Genomic DNA, 20,255 nt, shown 5'->3' on the forward strand with positions numbered 1-20,255 from the left:
AGTCACGTGCAATCTGGGCTCGGGTCTAACCACTTCTTCCAACCAATACTATTTTCACACCATCTTGAACTCCTGCCTTAGGGATACCCGGTCCCTCCATGTTCTGAGCATGTGGGGGATTCTGCAGAGAAAATGGGCTTGTTAAGCGTTGCCAGCTCTCTTAGACACTTTGGGGAGTGGGGGAAGCTGGCACTAAACAAGTTATACTCTTCCAGCTTCCAAAGTTTTCAGACCTCTCTTACCTGCTGCCATCTTTGCAGTTCATGCCATTTTCATTCCTTTATGTCATTTTGGTGGGGTTTGGGGAGACAGAGGAAATACAGATGTGTTCAGTCCACAGTGTTTAACCACAAATCCTTGCCCATTTTACACGCGTTTTGACACATTTACATGTAAGTTCATATGACTCATTTTGATTATCTGTACTTTTTATTTCTACTTAGATGGCCTTGTTTTTCCCATTCAACGTTAGGCTTGTGAGCCCTTCTAACCCACGCAGATCTAGCTCATTCCTTTTACTGCGGCTTAGCAAGTGTTCCAGCAACCAACGTACCACATTTTTTCCATCCATTTCTCTACTGATGCATCTCAGAAACACAAGTGATTGTGGCCTTTTGATCAACACGCTGGCTCAATGCAAATTCTAATCTTTATTGTTTTTATTCTGAAGCATAACTTGTCACAGGGAAACAGTGTTTTTATTACTTTTTTTTTTTTTTAACTGTCTGCCAGCGACTAGGGCAAAGGGGCTAATGGTGGGGGCCTGAGAGCCTGGAGAAGAAGGCCCTTCGAGGACCAGGCCCAGGGTGGTCAGGAGGGGGGGTGTGGACGCCATACACACAGAATCACGCATTCTCTCTCCTCCAGGAAAGGCTTTCCAGAAGCATCTGCCCACACTTTGAATTAAGTGTTTTTCTGCCTAACTGAACCTACTGAAGGGGAGTGGATTAATGGCTTAGGGAGCTTCACGCCCAGCAGGGGGCTCAGCTGAAGGCTGCTTGCTCTCCAGTGAGTGAATTCACAGTGTTCACCAGAACCCTTTCCAGCTCCAGCAGCCCTCGGGGAGGCCAAGGAGGGCTTCCAAGAAACGTAACCGAGAGCCAGGTTCAACAGCAGCTCCTGGGCGGGGAGGGAGGAGGCCGCATCCACGTTCAGAGCTGCAGGGGAAGGGGGAGGATGGGTGGATCTCTCATCCCACCTGCTCTGGGTTCCTCTCCGGGGGCCACGCTCAGGTGTGAAGGGTCACGCTCAGGCTCTGATTTCTTTTTCCATGAATACAAATATGGAGAAAGCCCTACCTGGCACCCTCTGAAATTGCAGTGCATAGGGGAAGGCCCCAGAAGGTGGGTCTGAAGGCCCTTGCAGTCCAACTAAGACGAGAGCAAACTTAAAATGAACATAGGGGTAGACTGGGGGTGGGGCTGGGGGCAATAAATAAAGGTCACAGCTGAGGGGAGTGACTGGGGTGGCGGTGGAGAGGGGGGCTCCCAGGAGAGAAGGGGTGCAGAAAGGCACTGGGTTGGGGGAAGCAGACTCAGCCTTGCAAACACTGGTTTGTCGAGTCAGAGGTCACGTCCGACAGGGCTGGCGGTGGAGGGCCCTGGGACTGGTCAGGAAGGAGCCGGGTAGGGTCTGGCTCCAGCGCTTTCTCTCTCTCTCAAGCTCTTCCACTGGAAAGTCTGCCCCACGCACCAAGCACGCCTCTGCTCAGGGCAGGCAGAGGGGACCGTCGGAGCCCACGTCAGCAGCAGGGGCTCGCCCAGGTGTGCCTTCTACCTTTGGGGGAGAGAAAAAAAGGCCACTATAGGGGGAGCAGAGGCAGAGTCCCACCCCAGTGACAGTGTGAGCTTTGGGAATGAAATGCAGGGAAGGCTGACTCCTTGCTGAAGCGGCCTGCGCCTGAAGCGGCTGCCCCGTCTGAAACTAAGCAGGGGGCTGCCCGGGAGGGCCGGCGGCTGAGTGCTGGGCAGGGGGCACCTGCATGCTGGGCCCAGCCCTGCTCCGCTGTGCTGTGTCATTGCAGGCAGGTCGCCCAGTCCCTGGGCTTCAGTGTGGCCATCGATACCTGGGCTAGTCAACACAGGTGATCTTGGGGCGCCAGCAGGAGCAAATGGCCATGGGAACATACAACCTGCCTCTAGGCCAGTCCTTTCCAAGTAACAACTTAAGCCCTGGAACCCTGTCTATGTGCTAGGCCACACAGCCTGCCCCGTGATTACTGGACAGTTCCTGAAGACCCACTCAGGTAGGTACCCTACATGGACCCTGGATCTTACCCTCCCTGCAACCTGCAAGGGACACGATGTGGTCCCCATTTCAGCGATAATGGAACTGGGCACTGAGAGATCAAATATTAGGTTGAATCTTACGGATTTGCCAATATTTAACTGTTTTTGATCTACAAAAATGCAATTTCATGTGGTTCGACCTGATGGTTTGCCCAAGTTCCCATGGGTATGGATGGCAGGGCTGGGACTGGAGCTTGGGCCTGCTTGATTCCAAACCGCCCTCCCTGGGGGGATTGCAGGAGGCGAGGGTAGGGGGGAGAGGGTGCACGCCCACGGTGCCTCCCTCCCTGAGACCTGCCCACTCAGCGTCACAGTCTGTCTCTGTCCCTCATGACCATCGAGAGGGGAAATGAGGGAGGAGGAGGGAGGGGAGGGGAAAGGGGAGGGGAGGGGCGCTCCCACAGGGTTTCCTGGGGGGTACTCCCCAGCCCAGCAGGCCTGCAGCCGTCCCCGTGCGCGGCAGGGGCACCAGCTGCTGCGCTGACCCATGCAGTGTGCACCATGGGTCCTCTGGTTGTAGACGCACTAAGTCCAGCTGGGGCTTCTTTCTGGAAGGAGGCTGGGCGCCGATCGTGCACCTGCACAATTTTCTCCCGCTTGAGTGCGAGGACTCCCCTGTCCCCCAAGTGCATGGTGACCTCAGGTTGGCCGGGGCCGGTGGGAGCTTGGACTCTTGCCCTTGGCTTCCACATCCATCACATGGGGATACTGAGCCTCCTGTCTATTTGGCCAAGAGAACGAAAGTTGACCTTGGAAGTGCAAGGACAGGCCGGCCTCCATGCCGTCAGCTCTAGGGGTCCTGAATCCTCCCTCTTAGGATTTGGGCCTGCCCTGGCCTGGGCTCTGTTTTGGGTGAGCTGATTTGCCTTCCTCAGCTATGCAGTAGGTTTCTGGAGGTCAGGGACTGTCCCCCACCGCACCCGGCCCAGGCTGGGCATGCACTGCCTGGAGAATAGCAGGTGCTCTGAAAATAGAGTTACTGTGACTGTTAGGCAGGAAGGGAAATGCTCTGAAAGATTACACATTTCATAAAGCAGAGGATGGAAACGGCCATTGTTACAGTTACTGAGAACGGATAGGGACAGTCACCACTGTCCTTTTGGGTCCCTCTTTCTGTTCATTGTGGGCACGGATGGGTCTGGCTTGCCTCTGTTCGACGGGCACCTGGCACAGGGCTCAAAAATGCAGAGAACTGAAAACACCCCCCCGGGGGGCGCAGATAGAGAGGAGGTGGGTACGATGGAAGGAGGAGCTTGGTACTCACTGTGGCCTTTTGGGTCCGGCCTGGGTGGGCCCCCCACTGTGGGTCTGCAGAGCCGGTCCCGTCTCGATGGCCAGGCTGCGCTCGCTCCCTGAGAGGTGGCTGGGTGGGCGGGGAGGCCCCATCTTTGATGACTCCACGCTGCCACCTGCAAGAAACCATGAATGGTTCAAGGCTGCGTCCTTTGGGCCTTGAACCGAGACAGGGACCATCTCAGCCTGACAAGGAGCTGATCTGAAGTCTCCTCCTTTGGAATTGTGACCTGTATCGATGGAACCGTCTGCCAGAGCCCCTTCCCCTGGGAACCGCCACCCCCTTTCCCCATCCACGTGGCTGCCATGTTCTAGCGGGACCCCACCCTCTGGCCACTGCCGACTGGCCCACAACCTACAAAGGCAATCGAATGGGCCCTGAGGTCATTTCACTAAGGAACAAGTAGTTACCCACATGAAAACTGGCAGTGAGGACGAGTCTGTCCTGCCCTCGGAGAAGGAGGGTGTCGTGGAGAAGCGTGTAAATTTCTGTGAACCCAATAAGAGGGACATTCACGGCTGCCTCTGCAGACTAAAGAATCCTCACTCAGACACGGCTGTTAGCCCCTGCCCGGCCCAGAGAGCAGCGGTGGGGCCTGCAGACTGCACTCCATCTTTCCATCTCCTGACCCGCTTGGCCGCAGCTGAGAGCCGGTGTGAAGAGAGGGGACACGAGCTACGGTAGTGGGAGGTGAGGAGTATAAAACCTGCCCTAGCAACCAAGGCTGGCAGGTAAGTGTCCTCCACGCTTTCCTAAGAGAGAATCTGCAGCCTGAAGGGGCCTAAGAGATCATCTAGTCCAGGGACAGTTTTCACCTCATGCAGCATCCCCGCCTACTGATACTGGTCCCTGGGAAAACTGCATGGAGGAGGATTCCGAAGCCATGTCAGGCTCTGTGGGAGAGAGTGCCGGGATCAACTGGTAATGTCTGCCATGGGCACAGGAGTGCCAGGCATCGGCATCTCTGACCTAGTCCAGACTGCCACCCCCGGCAGGAATTCCTTCCGTATCAGTTCTGGCAGAAGATCACCCAGCCTTCCATTTCCTTCCAGTTTGAGGCAGTTACTGAAAAGCTTTCTTCTTAGGTATTAAATTCAGCCTGAAATGTCACGCAAGTATCCCAGTTCTAACCTTTGGAGTGACTCTGAATGAAGCTGGTCCTTTTCCTGGGAAGGTCCTTCATGTGTCTAAAGATAAGGAATGGAAAATGTGTCCCCAGGCTTTCTCTGCATATATACCTGAGCTTCCCTTCTATATGTTTTTTTTTTTTTTTTGGCTGCTCTACACAGCTTGTGGGATCAGTTCCCTGACCAGGGATTGAACCCGGCCCATGGCAGTGAAAGCCGGAATCCTAACCATAGGCCGGCAGGGAACTCCCCTTTCTATCTGCTCTTGAGTGGTGCTAACACTTTAGCTCCTAGCCCTCCCAGCTGATGGCCCATTTTGCCTCCCGGATCTAGAACAAGTCCACAGACCCAGCCACTGGGGAGCCACTAGGGAGCGGTAGCCTGTGGAAGCAGCAAAGCCACTGCCCCGGGGGCTTGGGAAACAAACAGGGCTGCTTCCCACACTTACCTGATTCCCCCCAGGGTCTGCCGCTTTTCCGGTCCCTGACCCCAGTGGGTGGGAGTCTGTCCTCCAGACTGGAGGAGCTGAGATCTGAGTCACTGTCACTGTCGCTGGAAACCACTGGAAAAGAGATACCAGCACAGGAGGTCACCCCCACTGGCCACCACAGGCAGGCGTGTCAGACAGAGGGGACCAGGGCAGGCCTCTTCCTTCCAGGACAAAGTGGCATAGGACCTCCGCCGGCCCTGGTGTTTGGGGCATGGGGACAGTGGTCCGGGGATAGGGATGGCAGGGTACTCCTGTCAAAGAGGTGAGTCCCGGTGCGAGGAGGCGGGGACTCAGGGGTGCGGTGCCCAGTATGACCAGCACCGGCAGGGAGGGCTCAGTCCTCAGGCAGCCATCTCCGCCCATCACCCCCTCCCTGTGGGTGAATCAGAACCCTCTTGCTGGGAGGAGCTGATTACCCCCTTTGGTGCAGGCCCAACTGCACCTGGCAACATTTAAAGGTGCCCGGCCATGCTCTGCAGGGATAATTCCAGTCCTCGCTGACCCTGATGGAGGGCTCCAGGCCCCTGACATACACTAACTCAAGGAAGCTTCAGAACAACCCTGCAAAATAGGAAATAGCATTGTCCCCATTTCACAGGCAAGGAAACCGAGGCCCTTGCCCACAGTGGGATTCTTACTCTGGCGGGCTGGCTCCACAGCCTGTGTTTGTAACCACTCTGATTCCACCAGAAGAACTGAACTGGGAGCCAGCAGGCCTGGGCTCTCATCCCAGCTCATCCAGCAACTGCCAGTGGGGTCTTGTGAATGCAGAAGGAGCATGGCTGGTGGGGCTGGAACCCCAGGAGAGGGAAGGGAAGGGGAGGGGGAGCTCCCACAGTGAGCACCTGCTGTGGTGGAAACCCTCTTTTCTGGACTAAATGCAACCATATTTGGCTGGTTAGTCAACAGTGGGAGTCATAATACAGGATCTATTCATACACTAAACTCCATTTTAATTTTAAGCATAGAAATGTACATCCATTCGCCAACCTTTTTTTTTTTTTTTTTTTTGCGGTACGCGGGCCTCTCACTGTTGTGGCCTCTCCCGTTGCGGAGCACAGGCTCCGGACGCGCAGGCTCAGCGGCCATGGCTCACGGGCCCAGCCGCTCCGGGGCATGTGGGATCTTCCCGGACCGGGGCACGAACCCGTGTCCCCTGCATCGGCAGGCGGACTCTCAACCACTGCGCCACCAGGGAAGCCCCATTCGCCAATCTTTTGATGGAGGGCTTGGGTGCTTCTTTGAGATCGACCCACATGGTCTTTTGTGTCTAAACTGCATCTATATTGCATTGTGATTCTCAGGTTCAGTTTCTTTAAATTGGAGCAGATCTTGAAGACATGGGCAAGCAGGAATCCTCTATTTTTCCGTTTCTTTCCCCCATTTTTTTTTTTTTTACAGTTGTGCTGCCTACACCTAATTCAATAGCCTTTTTAAGCAAGTGACTTCTACCAAGTCTTTCCAAAGTCTTGGTTTTAATGAAACGACTCTGTGTCTTTTCTGACTTTTTTCATCAATTTATATAACATTTAATTAAATAATGTAATTATAATAGCAAGTATAACCGCACAGAAAGGTTTGGGATCACAGGTAACCAGCTCGCATAGGTGACTAACTCAGCGGGTGGGGTAAGCGTCAGCGTGTCTTCCCCAGGAATGCAATATGCTGGTTACGGAGGGAGTTGAGTGCTTTCTGCCAGGCACTGTGCTAGGCACCTGGGAAGCATTATCTTACTTGATCTGTAGAACAAACCTGAGCCATAGAGACATGTTTGGTGGGAGATGATACTGGAAACAAAATCAATCTATATCAAGGGCGGCTAATAGGTTTCATCTGATGCTCTAGGCCCCTCTGGAGCAGCGTGCAGAGGAGAATCCTGAAATTGCATTAAGGCCCAGCAGGGAGAGAGTCTGGTCAGTTAGGGAAGCCCACAGTGGTTCCAGGAAGGGAAATGGCAGGACCTAGGCCATGTAGCTTCCACCTGGATCTAGAGCCTTCTGGAAAGTTTTCATGCCTTCAGCCTGTGTCACCTTTCAGCTAAGAAAGTCACAAGTCATAGAACCAAGCAACCAGAGGGGCTGGAGCTGGCTGACCACTTCAGCCTAAGAGATCCTTGACCCTGTGCTTCCACAGCAGGGCAGCCGTGCTTCGAAAGCTTTAATGACTAATTGGTTCTTCTCCCTCCCTCATCCCCACATCTTGCCAGTTTCACTGGCTCTCCTATCTGGGGCTCCTCTGGCTCCACGCGGCCTGGAGCTCCTGCCAAACTGCCGGTCAGCACCTCCCGCAGGGACTGGCTTCCCTCTACCCAGAATGCCCTGCCCACCTCTCTTCTTCTGGCTTAGTTCGGGTACCACCTCCTCCAGGAAGCCTTCCCTATGGCTCCCACCTGTCTGGCTGAACGCCTTGTGTGTTCTGCTACACCTGCAGCAGCTACTTCCCGCTTTAAGTGTTCTGTGTGTGTTTCCCCCAGCAGACCGAGAGGTTCCTGGAGGGCAGGGGACAAATTGCACCACAGTCAAGGCTGGCGTGCTTCTCCTGCAGAGCCTGATCCGTGGGGGTGGGGCAAGAACGATGCTAACAGGATTGCTTCCAGCTTTGCCTTTCTTCTGTCTGCTCAAGGATTTTGCCTCTTCTGCTGTTTCTTTCCCTTCTTGCCCTCAAGGAAGAGTTCTGCTTTGGCTTTCTGGGCTCTTGTGACGTAGAATCAAAAAGAGATGGGGATGGGGGGGTTGTGGTCCACATGCCCCCTTTACAATATTTGAGAAACGCAAGTAAAGGCCTGGCTTATCTTGCAATCGCGTTTTAGGTCCCAGACTGGGTTTCTTTGATTATGAATCCACCGAGACCCGATTTTATGGGCATCGGTTTTATAAGCATTTACGTATTTTTGGCTCATTCACTGACTGACTAAATGCCAACTCTGTGGGTCCTCAGACAAAGGGAGTGGGAGGTGGCAGGAGGTGGCAAGAAGCTCCCCAGGTCTCCCTAGGGGCAGATGCAAAGGAACTGGGGAGGATTCTGCCCCCTCCCGCAGCAGGAGGAGGGGGTGTCCAGCAGCCTGTTAAGCAGTGGGAAATCCCTGAGGGGAACACGGTTACCGTTCTCCACATTGGTTTCCCCATCTCTTTGGCAGAGACGCTTAACGGATAATTTATTCCTTTTTCCTGACTTGGAATGTTCCGTCTCCCCCATGTTTGATATGCAGGACCTTCAAAATTCTGGGGCAGGGTGGAGAATATGAGGCTGAGGCAGTGGGGGGTAGGGGACATGACACGGGGCTCCATGGTATGGAAATAATGCCTGGATTCTTTGGTGCTGATGAGCAGATACCACAGGGCACAGCACATCAAGAGCTTGAAAGGAGACGATGGGAAAGGACATCCCAGGACTCGGGTTATGGTGGCTACTCATTCACCCTATTTCTTCACTCTGCTCCCTGTTCTGTCATCTGTGGTACATGGGCACAGTGTTGAGCTAGGAGTGGGCTTAAGCCGCAAGAAGACTGCTATGCTATGTTGCGAGAGCATGTTTTGTTGGGAGGGGTATGTGTCGTCCAAGCACCAACGCTGGAGGTGGGGTTCGGGGGCCACATTGCCTAGTTCCCACTTGGTGCCTATGCTGTGCAAGGTTTAGAAAAAATAAACCTCCCCAAGTGACAGTCAGCTGTCTTGTTTTTTTGTTTCCTTTTATAGACAAGGGCCACAGCCATGGAAGGGGGGGGAACAGCCCCAGATGACAACTGAGCTCACAAAGACATCACAGAGCAGAGAAGCAGCCAGCCAACGACTCATCCCTTTTGGGTTCGTCTCCCTCAGCTCAAGCATCCTTGCTCACTGTGTCTGCGATTTCAAGCAGGGGGCCAAGCCTCAGCTTAGAGGTCTCTGTGGTGCAAACTCAATCCCATTTCTAGTCCACTCTAATAAACCCCACTCGAAAGGAATAAACCCAAGGAAGTCGGCAGTGTTGACACCTGGCCTCGGCACTTATGTCAGTGGGAAAGAAACGCACCAAGGAGACACTGCGGAGAACATCCCTGGACACAGCCCAGTGCAAATGCTGTTTACCCAAATACTCCTCCGGCAGCAAGGGAAGAAGTTTTTCTTCTTCCTCCCCCTCCAAATGTTGCTGTTAAAACCCGAACCTTGGCTAATTTGCCATTCGATTGCGCTGCCACCTTTTCCCCTGCACGGCAGCTGCAATCGTAAATCTTCCAGGTCTATTAACAAAGCTTTTAGGCTCATAAATCTTTTGACTCTTGCCCTTCCATCCTCAAGAAAACACTCTGTGTGTCTGGAGGCTGAGGTTTTTCCTCTAATTCCCCAGAGGCTGAGTCTAGGATGGTTCCGTCAGTGACGAGCGCTTGTATTCTGCCCACGTCTGATTTTCAGATTGAAAATGGGAAAACACCAGGGAGAAGACTGTCCCGATAGCTTCCCCAAGAAGGAGGTGTCACTAAGTGGATTCACCCGGGCTCTGCCAGCAGGCAGGGAGGAGGGGCGCCTCCCCCTCTGCAGTGGCTTGAGCCCCCGGACCACTTGCTTGGGGACCTGGCGTCCCTGAGATTTTCCCATCATGCCGCAGCAGGGCTGCCCCACTCTGCCCAGCTCTCATCCTCAGAAGCGGACAGCCCCGGCACCAGCCATGCCTGCTTCTCTGGGGAGAGGCCAGCTTTTTTTTTTTTTTCCCCCTGGCTCACTCTTGGATGGATTTGCAATTTGACTGTCACCATGGAAACTCAAGAGTTTTGGTATATGAAGGTGGGGGGAAGTCTTCCCTTTTGGAAAGTCTTTCCTGACTGCCTCAAAGAACATGTGGCAGCTGCTGGCTTGTGGAGATACCTTGCCTGGGACGGTCCAGGGGACAGGCAGGATGCTGGCCACTGGACCTCACAGCACTGCACCGGGATTTGGGGGACCTGCTTCCTGCCTCTGCTCTGCCACCATCTCTCTTTGTGACCCTGGGGACACCTCTCAGGGCTTCATCACACACAAAAAGAGGCCAACCTAGACAGCCACTCTGGGTCTGAATCCTAGGATTCAACTTCAGGTCAGGTTTGTTCCATCAGTGGAGAGACCCCAGTGCCCCACTCTGGTTGAGAGGCGGGGAGATGTGACTTTTGGGCCGCACAACATCTGCCTGCCTGGCACAAGGACAGCCAGCAGCCTGTAAGCTCGGGAGGCCCTTGTGAGCATCTGCGGCTCTGCTTGGAGGCTCCCACAGCCCCAAGAAATTACGGGAATTAGAGAGGAAGAGAGATATTTTCAGCAAATATTCTGCCAAAGGCAACGCAGATGGTGGAAAATTTTGCATACTAAAAGCAAAAAAAAAATTTTTTTTTTAATGTAAAGGAAAGATAAGGCCCTGTGGAATGCAGAGACGTCCCCAGTTAGCCTTACCCAGCCCACCAGGCGGGCACAGCTGCAGAGAAGAGTCACAGAGCTGTCCGCGTGGGGACAGGTGAGGGCTGCCCCACCTGGGAGCAGGGCCAGGCTTGCAGCCTGAAATCCCACCAAGATGCCTCCCAAGTCTGGGGCTCTGTTTGGTGGCAGCAGGAGCGAGGTGCAGGGGTGGGAGAGGCTCTGAGTCACACAGTGTCCTGGCTCTGCCACTTCCCAGCTGTGGGACTTCGGGTCGGTGTCTTCACCTCTCTGTGCTCAGCAGGCCCACCTATGAAATGGGGTAATGACGGATCCTTTCCTGGGTTGTTGTGAGTGTTAATAGAGATAACACAGGCAGTGTCTGGCACATGGTAGGTGCCTGATGAATGGGAGCTATTTTATTTGATGGGGGCGGGTGCATCCTGAACTCACGGCCCACACCATCTGGCACAGAGCTGGCCTCTGCACTCACCATGTTCGGTGCCCGGGCCAACCTCACAGGGGTGGACTCACTTTTTCCGGGGAGCTTAGATTTCCAAGTTGTGTTTCATAAGACATTGGAGGCACTAGGTGCCTTCAGAGGCTGTTTGGAGGCCGAGCTGGGATTTGAACCCAGGCCTAACTATTGTAGGAATCTCTGCGCTTTCCTCCTCACCCAGGATGCAGGGCACCCCATGGTCTGGCCTCACCCCAAGGGCTCTGGTTCCCTGCAGGCAGGTCAGTTCATCCTCTGTCTCCTCAACATGCCTTTTCCCGCCAGAGGCAGGGGCTGCCATGTGTGTGAGAAAAACGTCTAGTTCACTCCCAACATCTAGGGTTGAATTCTAGCTCTGCTTTGGACACTCCTGGACAAATACCTACATCTCTCTGAACCTCAGTCTTCTCATCTATAAAATGGACACAATAACAACTACCAATAAAATAAGATCAAGAGATCAAGTAGGACAAAAAGCATTGCAAGTCTAAAAAGCTATACGAGCCTATACATATTTTTGAAAATTAGATTCCAATTCATCCTCCAGGAACCCATCCAAACCGTGCCTCTGTTGGAAAATTTCTCCAGCCCAAGTATGGAAGACAGGCCCTCCTTCACTCTCCCCACAACTGCTGGGGCAGCTCTTCTGGCCCCTCTCAGACAACCCCTGGCATTGCATTTCTTTTCCTACAAACACCTGCCTCGACTTCCCCAACTGTACCAGGAGCCCCTTCAGGGCACGGTCACGTCTTAATTGGTGTCTGGCTCCTTCCCTCAGCCCCCATCACTGGGCCTTGGGCCAAGCAGGCACGCAGCAGGAGAGAATGCGGCACTGTGCAGAGACAGCAGGACTGATGGTGGTCAGCAAGGTGGTGGCGAGCCAGCTCGGGCTGGGCTTTCCACCAGGCAGGCGCCTCCTTGCAGCCTCTCCCAAAGGACACTCAAGTGGGATGAGCGAGCCAGGCAATGGTGGCCTCAGCCTGAGCTAGGCACAGACTAATGAGGGGAGGGGCTGTCGGAGGCTGGTTGCCATGGACACGGGATGAGTGGGCTCTGGGGAGAGAAGTGCACTGTTCATGCAAAACCTTCTCTTCTTCCAAACCCCAGGCCCCAGGATGGGCTCTTCCTTTGTTTTGGAAACTCCCTCCAGGGTCCCAGAGAGTCAGGGTCTGGACAATAAGAAAGGTAGTCCCAAGGCCAGGGGGCCTGTCCTCATAGGGATAGGCTGGGTGGAGCGAGAGAGGCTCAGAGCCTTCCTCCCTCCCTCCCTCCTGGACTCAGAGTCAGGAGATCCGGATGACCCTCCCTGTCCAGCTGCCTGATCACCCTGGGCCTCATTTCCTCATCTCTGAGGTGGGGATAGTCACAGGACCACCATAGAAGGAGGGGTGAGGGAGTGGGACCCTGGAGCTCTCCCTCCTTGGTCCCCCTTCCAGGCTGCCACCTGGGACCTCAGCAGGGACAGCACAGACCAGGCCAGAAATTGAGAGTTGGGGAGTGGAGGGTTTCCTGTGCTTGCTTACTCATTTGCCACTGATTTTAATTAACTCCTTCCTTGGGGCCTGCAGACAGACAGGAGGTACCAGATAACAAAGATGAATCCTCAGATCAATAGTGATGTGGTCGCCAGCACTGAAATCCTGTGGTCCTGCCCTGGCTGGAGGAGCTCCAGATAGAATGGGAGATGGACGGATGGAAGATAAGAACAGCTCCTTCCAGGGAGAACATGATACTCTGCAGGGGAGGTGGAAAGTGTTCAGGGAAAGGAGAAGTCAGGAAGGACTTCCTGGAAGAGGTGGAATTTAAAGATGGGCATGATTTTGGCAGATAGAAATGCTGGGACTGGGGTGTGCCAGGCATCCCTGACAGAGAACAGGAAACACAATGGCCAGGTGGTGGGCTTCTCCAGAGCCAGGATAGGCTCAAAAGGAAGGCTCTGGACTCAGGCACCTAGGGGCCGAGGGGCTGGTCTGGCTTGGATGTGCTCTGCACTATTTCTCTCTGGCAGGTTATTGCTTCTGATTTGTGGCAGAGATGAAGCAAAGTGGGTGCATACCTCCTGACAGTTCCTTTGCTGGGATGCAAAACGCATCTTCATCCACTCCATGACGTCAGTGCTGTCTGTCTGTCCTCCTTTAGGTCTCTGCGCCTTTGACCTCATCTCTTTGTGCCTCTCTTGTTGATGGTTTGAAAAAAAGCTCTCTCTCTGCCTTTGCTTCTCTTGTCTTTCTTTCCCTCTCTTGTGTGTCTTTGTGTCCCCGTGTGTTTTGAGTCTTCTTGGGTTTGTCTCTTTTTTTTTTTTTTTCCCCGGTACTCAGGCCTCTCACTGTTGTGGCCTCTCCGGCCACGGAGCACAGGCTCTGGACATGCAGGCTCAGTGGCCATGGCTCACGGGCCCAGCCGCTCCGCAGCACGTGGGATCCTCCCGGACCGGGGCACGAACCTGCGTCCCCTGCATCGGCAGGCGGACTCCCAACCACTGCGCCACCAGGGAAGCCCTTGGGTTTGTCTCTTGATCCCTATTTCTGTTTTGGTTGGTTTCTCTCACTCTCCAGTCTCTGCACATGTCTGTCCCTCCGTCTCTGGGTCTCCGCCTCTGTCTATCACGTCCCCTCAGGGTCTGGCCTCAGGGTGTATCCCTCAGGTTCCCTCACCGGGGCTGGAATCTCAGTCCCTGCTCAGTCCATGGCATCTGATCTCAGAGCCTAGGTGGGGAGCTGGGCTGCCAGCTTTGCCCGGACTCCATGTGGACCCCAGGAGCAACTGAGACAGGGGCGGCCCGGCCCCTCCTTCCTGTATGGAGATCACCGGACAGACAGCTTCTCCCAGCCTCTGCCGCCACTCCTGGACCAGCGAGCGGAAAGCATCCTGGCCCCATCCGTGGGGCTGGCCTCCACCCTGTGATGGACAAGAGGCCTGGGGAGAGGACTGCTGAGCCGAGTGGAATCAGCACTGTTACCTCCGAGGGCTTATTGGAGTCAGACAGGGCAGGCGGGCCCAGATGTATTCACTTCACCAGGTCCCCAAAGGCCGAGAAATCTAGAGTGGGCGGAATTAAGCTGCAGGTCCACACGGCGAGGCAGGTGAGCGGCTGGAGAGGGGTGTGCTGTATTGCACTTGGCGAGAGTTCTGCGGTCATCTGCTCAGCTGCAGCCGGGCTGCCTGGGGGTGGGGCCTGTTTCCCCAGTTCAGCTCAGTTGGGGATTGCAGGGGTGGCGGGGGCAAGGAGTCCCAAGACCTTACCTTGCAGCTGGAGTCATCCAATCAGCTGAGGGTGCCATCGGGTTGGGACAAATTAGCAGCGACAGCCATGCCCCTGACCTCTGTGGTGTGGCTAATGAGGGCCTCCTGCTCTTGGAAAATCAACCCCCAGGCCAGCGAAGATGCCCAGGACAGGCAACAGGGCCGCAGGGGGCAGGGGTGGGGTGCAGCGGTCGGGACAACGGTGGCTCCTGGAAGCTCAGGGCTTCTATTCTGGGGGTGGTCCCCTCCATTCACACACGCCAGCACCGAGCTAGCGTTTGGCTTCACCAAGGGCTCTGAAGGTCAAGACAAATTAGTAACGCACGGGCTTCTCTTTCAAAACACAGCCACGCAAGACATGGCCAGGCCTCTGTTTCCCTGAGACTTGGGAAAAGGGCAAAGTTTCCCGAACACCATGGGGATTTCTTGTTCTGCCCACGCCGAGATTACAATGTAAATTATCTGCCTTAGTTTCCTCTTCTATAAAATGGGACAACAGTAGTCCCCCCAGCACAGGTGTCAGGGGATTACACAAATGCACAACGCCTGGCGTGGGCTGTGGTCCACGGCAGCTGAGGGCTGAGACCTGCCTCTTTCACCTGCCCAGACCAACAGGCACGTGGCACCCAGGCCCTCAGCTGAGCCTGGAAGAACGGTGGCCGCACAGAAGACTGTCAGTGTTCGCCCAAGCGGGGCTCACAGTGGGCTCGGGCAACTCAGCACCACCACCCCGTCTCCTGCCCCCGGTGGGATGGACGGCGTTCCCATCCCTAAACGGCTAGTGGGAGCCACAGCCAGGACTGTGCAGCTATGACTTGTTTTTGTTTATTTATTTTTTGGACCCAAACAGCAGACCTACACCATGAAGACTGGGGTCAGTGGCTTTCCGGGTGCCGGGCTGGACACACAGCACCCTCCTCAGGTGGTTCAAAAGCAGCCTCTCTTCCCTCCCCTCTGAGCAGTCCTTTCTGCCTCACATCTGTGTGTGTTTGGTGGTTTCTATTATATTTATACACTAAAAAAGCCCAGGTACTTCCAGCTGCCCAGGACTCTAGAACCCATGCAGGGTGTAAGACGAACTGAGGTGGGGAAGGTGATAGTGAAGCAGTAGAGACAATCCCGGGGGCAGGACCGTGAAAGGAAGATTCCGGAACTTCATAAGCACTTAGTGACTGTTTACCACAAACACAGGGCACGGGGTGGGGGAAGGGGGATGGGATTTCACTGGCAGCACATACCCGGAGTGTGTGTGAGTGTGTGTGTGTGTGTGTGTGAGTGAGTGTGTGTGTGTGTGTGTGTGTGTGTGTGTGTGAGTGAGTGAGACGGGGCCACTGCTGAGATGGGGCTGGTTTTTCCGGTAGACACAGCCTCAATGTACGGTCTGGGAGCTGCTTTACCACCTGTTAGAAATTCCTCCATAAAGTCTCATCCCCTTGGATTTGGAACCATGAGATATGAAAGCTGGACGAGAACGGACTCTCTGTCTCAGTCCCCATCACCCCCATCCTCCTCATGGGGAAACCAAGGCCCAGAGAGGAAGAAGGACTTTACAAAACTAAAGTTTTCCTGCCCGGGGATCCCCTATTAAAACACAGGAGCTCTGCAAGGCCTGACCTCTTAAGCCCTTATTAGCGAGGCCCTGGGGGCGACAGCGGTGGGTCACCTCCACAGAAGGCGCAGAACCACCGTGGGCGGGATTTGTGGGGTCAGGGTAGGAGAAAGGACGCCCAGATGTGCCATGGTCAGGCTCCTGTCTCCCACTGGTCAGGTGAAGGGTCAGTGAGTGAGGTGGGCTGGATATGAGAAGCCTTCACTTCCACAGAGACGTGCGCCCACTGTTTTTGCAAGAGGTGTCCCTGTTGGTCTAACTTCTAGTCTCTCTCTTTCACTGGGATGTGGAAACTAGAACTATTTCACTTTCTCCTTAATAACCCAGCAAGGGTGATGATCAAAGAGCGTGAGAGACAATAGGGAGGGGTGGGGACTGCAGCAAACCAGAGACTACAAGGCCTGTGTGAAGGGGGAAGCTGCCACTTAGCCTGCCCAATTCTTCCAGGGAGGGGCAGTATGCCAGACCTTCTGATTTTCAAAAATGAAGCCAGAATTCCATATTCTTTTTAATGAACATTCTCTACCTTTAAAAAAGCTGTCAATGAATTTAAAGCAGTGAGTCGGATCGAGTCACTGTTCCATCACTTAGTGACCTGTGACGCTGGCAAATGTCCAACCCACCCAGGACAGATGGCATCCCACCTCCAAACGACGAAGACCTCCTGCTCTACTCTGCCTCCTTCTCCAAGCCTCGGCCAGCCTGCCCGCCGCCTGCCCCCTACAACACACACTCCCAGCTGCTCTGAAGGCTGCAGGGAGTTCATGTACCACGTTCAGCCTGGTGTGATAGAAACGGCAAGTTCTGAGTCTGCTGGGGAAACACTGGGGGTGAGTAGGGAGTGGGGGAGAGGGCAGCTGAGCCCCCGAGGAGCTTCCAAAACACTCATTTCTCAGGAACAGAGAAAGAAGGAAGGCGGCATAGCAACAACTGGCTCTGGGCAGTGAGCAATCCTGTCTGAAAATAAAACATTTTACAATCCACAACCGTGGCTCATTAAGAATGAATGGATCTACTGGTATAAATAGCGTGCTGCCTTAAGAAGTCAGGAAACAGCATATGCGTTTGATGGAAAAACGGCTGCCGCGAAACTGCTTATTAGCTCAGTCGGCTGCAGCTCTGTGCTAAGGAGACAGAGGTCTCGGGTTCAAAGCCATGTGGCTTTCTCAATCTTGGGCCATAGACTGTGTCCCCATCCCCCCAGCCCTGATCACAACATGGGGTCATAACTCTGGATACATAGTAACAAGCCCCATAGTAAGCTTCCCCCAGTTTCTGAGCCATAGTATCCTTACTATAATATCCAGCCTCTGCTTGAATGCTCCCAGTGACGGGGAGCTCACTGCCCTGTAGGATACAAAACACCCAATTCTGTGATTCAATGGCTATTGAGCAAGAGATACAAATTTCTCCCTGCTCTGTCCCAGCTCTGCTTTTGGGGAAAGCAGCCTCAATTGGGCGTAATGGGCCACACCATCTATAATGTCTGACAGGTTACAGGCTTGATGCATAAAAGGGCATCCTGAGCAGGAGGGAGTTGGGCCAATCGTGTCCTCCCCAAGTGTGGACATGGGTCCTGAGAGTGGGGGCAGAGGCTGAGACTGAAGGGCATGCAGACTCGCAGCTGAGTACCAGCTGCTGGACGGGCAGAGGCTGGGGAACGGAGCTGATCCGAGAGTTCCCTGAGAAGCAGAAGAAGATGCTGCCATATCCCCCCATCCCCACAGGCCTAGAAAGCCTACCTCTCCATCCCTGCTTCTGGGAGAACTTCCTCAGCAGCCTGGCAACCAGAAACTCTTGAATCAAGTCCGAAAGGGGAAAGCCAGTGTGTGTGGCGATTTGGGTAACAGCTTTACTCCGAGCTACTCTCAGAGGGGAGGAGAGTGGGCTGGGATGCAGAAGCCTGCATCCCAGGCCCTCTTAGCGGCAGCCTATGTGACCTTGGGCAGACACCCCACTTGTCCTCCATCACTTAGAGCCAATTTCACGTCCTTAGCTGCCCCATAGGCTGTTCTGAGCATCAGATGAGATAATGGCTGTGAGTCAAGGAGCTCTGGCTGAGGCCAATGCAGTACCAATGACTCGGCTTCTCCAGGGGGACAGGAGATGGCGGCGCAGGGGCGGGAAGGCTGGCTGAGGGTTCATTCAGGAAGGGCGGCCCCAGGAAAACATTTGCAGCTGAGCTGAACTAGTCTGCTTAACCCAAACAACCTCGAAGCTTGCTTTCACTGGACTGCAAACAGAACCACAGTTCGGGATTTTAAAAAAAATTTTGTTTAAAACCTAGTGAACCAATAAAGTGATAATGAAACTCTGATTTTTCTTAAATCTACCCAGCTGGAAAAAATCCAAAACCTCGAAGTACTTTTCCAGAACAGACCTTGAAGTGACCAGTGTGTCGTTCTGTTCAGTTCCACCCAGGAAGCCTGTGCTCTGCTCAGGGGGATGACGGAGGGTGGGAGGAGGGAGGGTTCCTGCGGAGGGTCCTGGGGAGGGATTGCACCCGGGCCTCAGTGGGGAGGGAAAAGGGAGTTTGCCTCGTGGCTACTGGGCGCTCAGGGCACCTGCCTGTGTTCAGCTGGGGCTTTTTGGGGTCTAGCGGGGCGGGCAGAATGGAAAGACCTCCCCAGTCCGGCCAGTCCACAGGGCAGTGACGAAAGCTTTAGATGGCGATGGGCCCCCGGCCCCCAACCCCTGCCTGGCCCCAGGCTCCCTAAGAGAGGTGAATATAGCAAAGCCTCACAGATCCAGGAGTCGGTCTCCCAGGAACCCCAACTCTCTGGCTCCCATCTGAGAAAAGGACACACATCCTAAAATACCCCCGGAGCACTGTATGGACCCGAGACTTGGGGCTTCAGCGCTGCCCCCACCCCATCACAGGTGTACAGCCACAGCTGGGAAAGGCGGGGCAGGCCAGGCACAGAGCAGACCCAGGGCAGTGCTGTCTCCCAGTCACAGCACTGGGGGCTGAAGAAAATAAGCACCATCATGTTAAGTGTCCTCGGCCTTGGAGCCAGAGAAGCACAAAATCCTATCTGAGAAAAGCTGCCACACATAACGACTTCAGTCAGATCAGTTCAGCTCTCCATCAACAGGGCATCAGGCTCCTCCAGCGCAAGTACCAGCCTGCTTCTACTATAATGCAAGGCTGCAGAAGGGAAAAGCTTAATGTTCCAGCCTCCTCTTTAATCTTTCTTCTTTTCCTTATAGTGATGGCTGGAACTGTAGCAATCATCTTGTGACCGTGAGGGAAAGAGCAAGAAATATCAAGACATCTGTCCTGACGTCACTGAGCTGCTGAACCAAAGCTGCAGTTGCCTCCTCTAAGCTTTCAAGTATATGAGAAGGGCTTCCCTGGTGGCGCAGTGGTTAAGAATCTGCCTGCCAATGCAGGGGACGTGGGTTCGAGCCCTGGTCTGAGAAGATCCCACATGCTGTGGAGCAACTAAGTCCGTGCGCCACAACTACTGAGCCTGCGCTCTAGAGCCCACGAGCCACAACTACTGAAGCCCACGTGCCTAGAGCCCGTGCTCCACAACAAGGGAAGCCACTGCGACGAGAAGCCTGTGCACAGCAATGAAGAGTAGCCCCCACTGGCTGCAACTAGAAGCCCCCGCGCAGCAACAAAGACCCAACACAGCCAAAAAAAAAAAAAAAAAAAAAAAGAAAAGCATGTGAGAAAAAAAAATGTAATCTCTTATTACCCAAATATGCCAGATTAATATCCCTACACCCAGCAAATATCTTTCCACACACTGCCCGAGGGTGGGAATCCAGCTGAGAGGAAAGATGCCTGCAGAAGGGGTGGGTCCAACTCGAAAGAGATTAAGACCTAAGAGCCCACAGTACTGGTTCCACTATTTACACCTTATATTTCTCAAGGGAACAAAGAGGCCTGGGAGTACACAAAAACTGACTATATTTATTGCTGCCATAAACTTGGAGCGACGACCTGCCAAGGGAAAGCAGCGTGGAGCACACAGTCCCGTTGGATTGATTGGCTGGGAGGGGGGAGCCCTTTCCCCAGAGGCAGCCAGGTCGGACCCAGGGCCAGTCACAGGAGGAACTCAGGTCACACTGTTTCCCTACCCCATCCTGGAGAAAGAATGACTGTCCTGCTATGAGCAAGCTCGCTGGGGGCTCACCAAGGGGTCTGCACGCAAATCCTGGACCAAAATCAACACCCAGTGTCCACAGGAGGGAGAGCATAGCCAACTCAGGTAGTCAGCCTACCTGTCCTGTAGGCGCCAGAGTATCTCTGAGTTTGACACAGAGGAAAGAAACACTTCTAATCTTTCTCTAATACATTCACTGTGTTATTTCTAACATTTAGATCTTTAATCTGTCT

At 54.1% G+C, this 20,255-nt stretch overlaps 1 protein-coding gene across 2 annotated transcripts in view; it reads right to left on the reverse strand.

Moving 5' to 3' along the window:
• Nucleotides 1-454: 454 nt before the first annotated feature.
• RPH3AL (rabphilin 3A like (without C2 domains)) overlaps nucleotides 455-20,255 on the reverse strand; it is a 118,892-nt gene continuing 99,091 nt past the window's right edge. For both annotated transcript variants that reach the window (XM_082678340.1, XM_082678339.1), the window contains 3 exons: nucleotides 5,158-5,271; nucleotides 3,553-3,697; nucleotides 455-1,776 (listed from right to left, as the gene is read on the reverse strand). In XM_082678340.1, the coding sequence (XP_082534466.1) occupies nucleotides 1,773-1,776; nucleotides 3,553-3,697; nucleotides 5,158-5,271 (263 nt within the window). In that variant the 3' untranslated portion in view covers nucleotides 455-1,772. The remainder of the gene's footprint in view (nucleotides 1,777-3,552; nucleotides 3,698-5,157; nucleotides 5,272-20,255) is intronic.

Source organism: Grampus griseus, assembly GCF_964374135.1.
Source record: "Grampus griseus genome assembly, chromosome: 20".
In the NCBI taxonomy this organism is placed as follows: domain Eukaryota; kingdom Metazoa; phylum Chordata; class Mammalia; order Artiodactyla; family Delphinidae; genus Grampus; species Grampus griseus.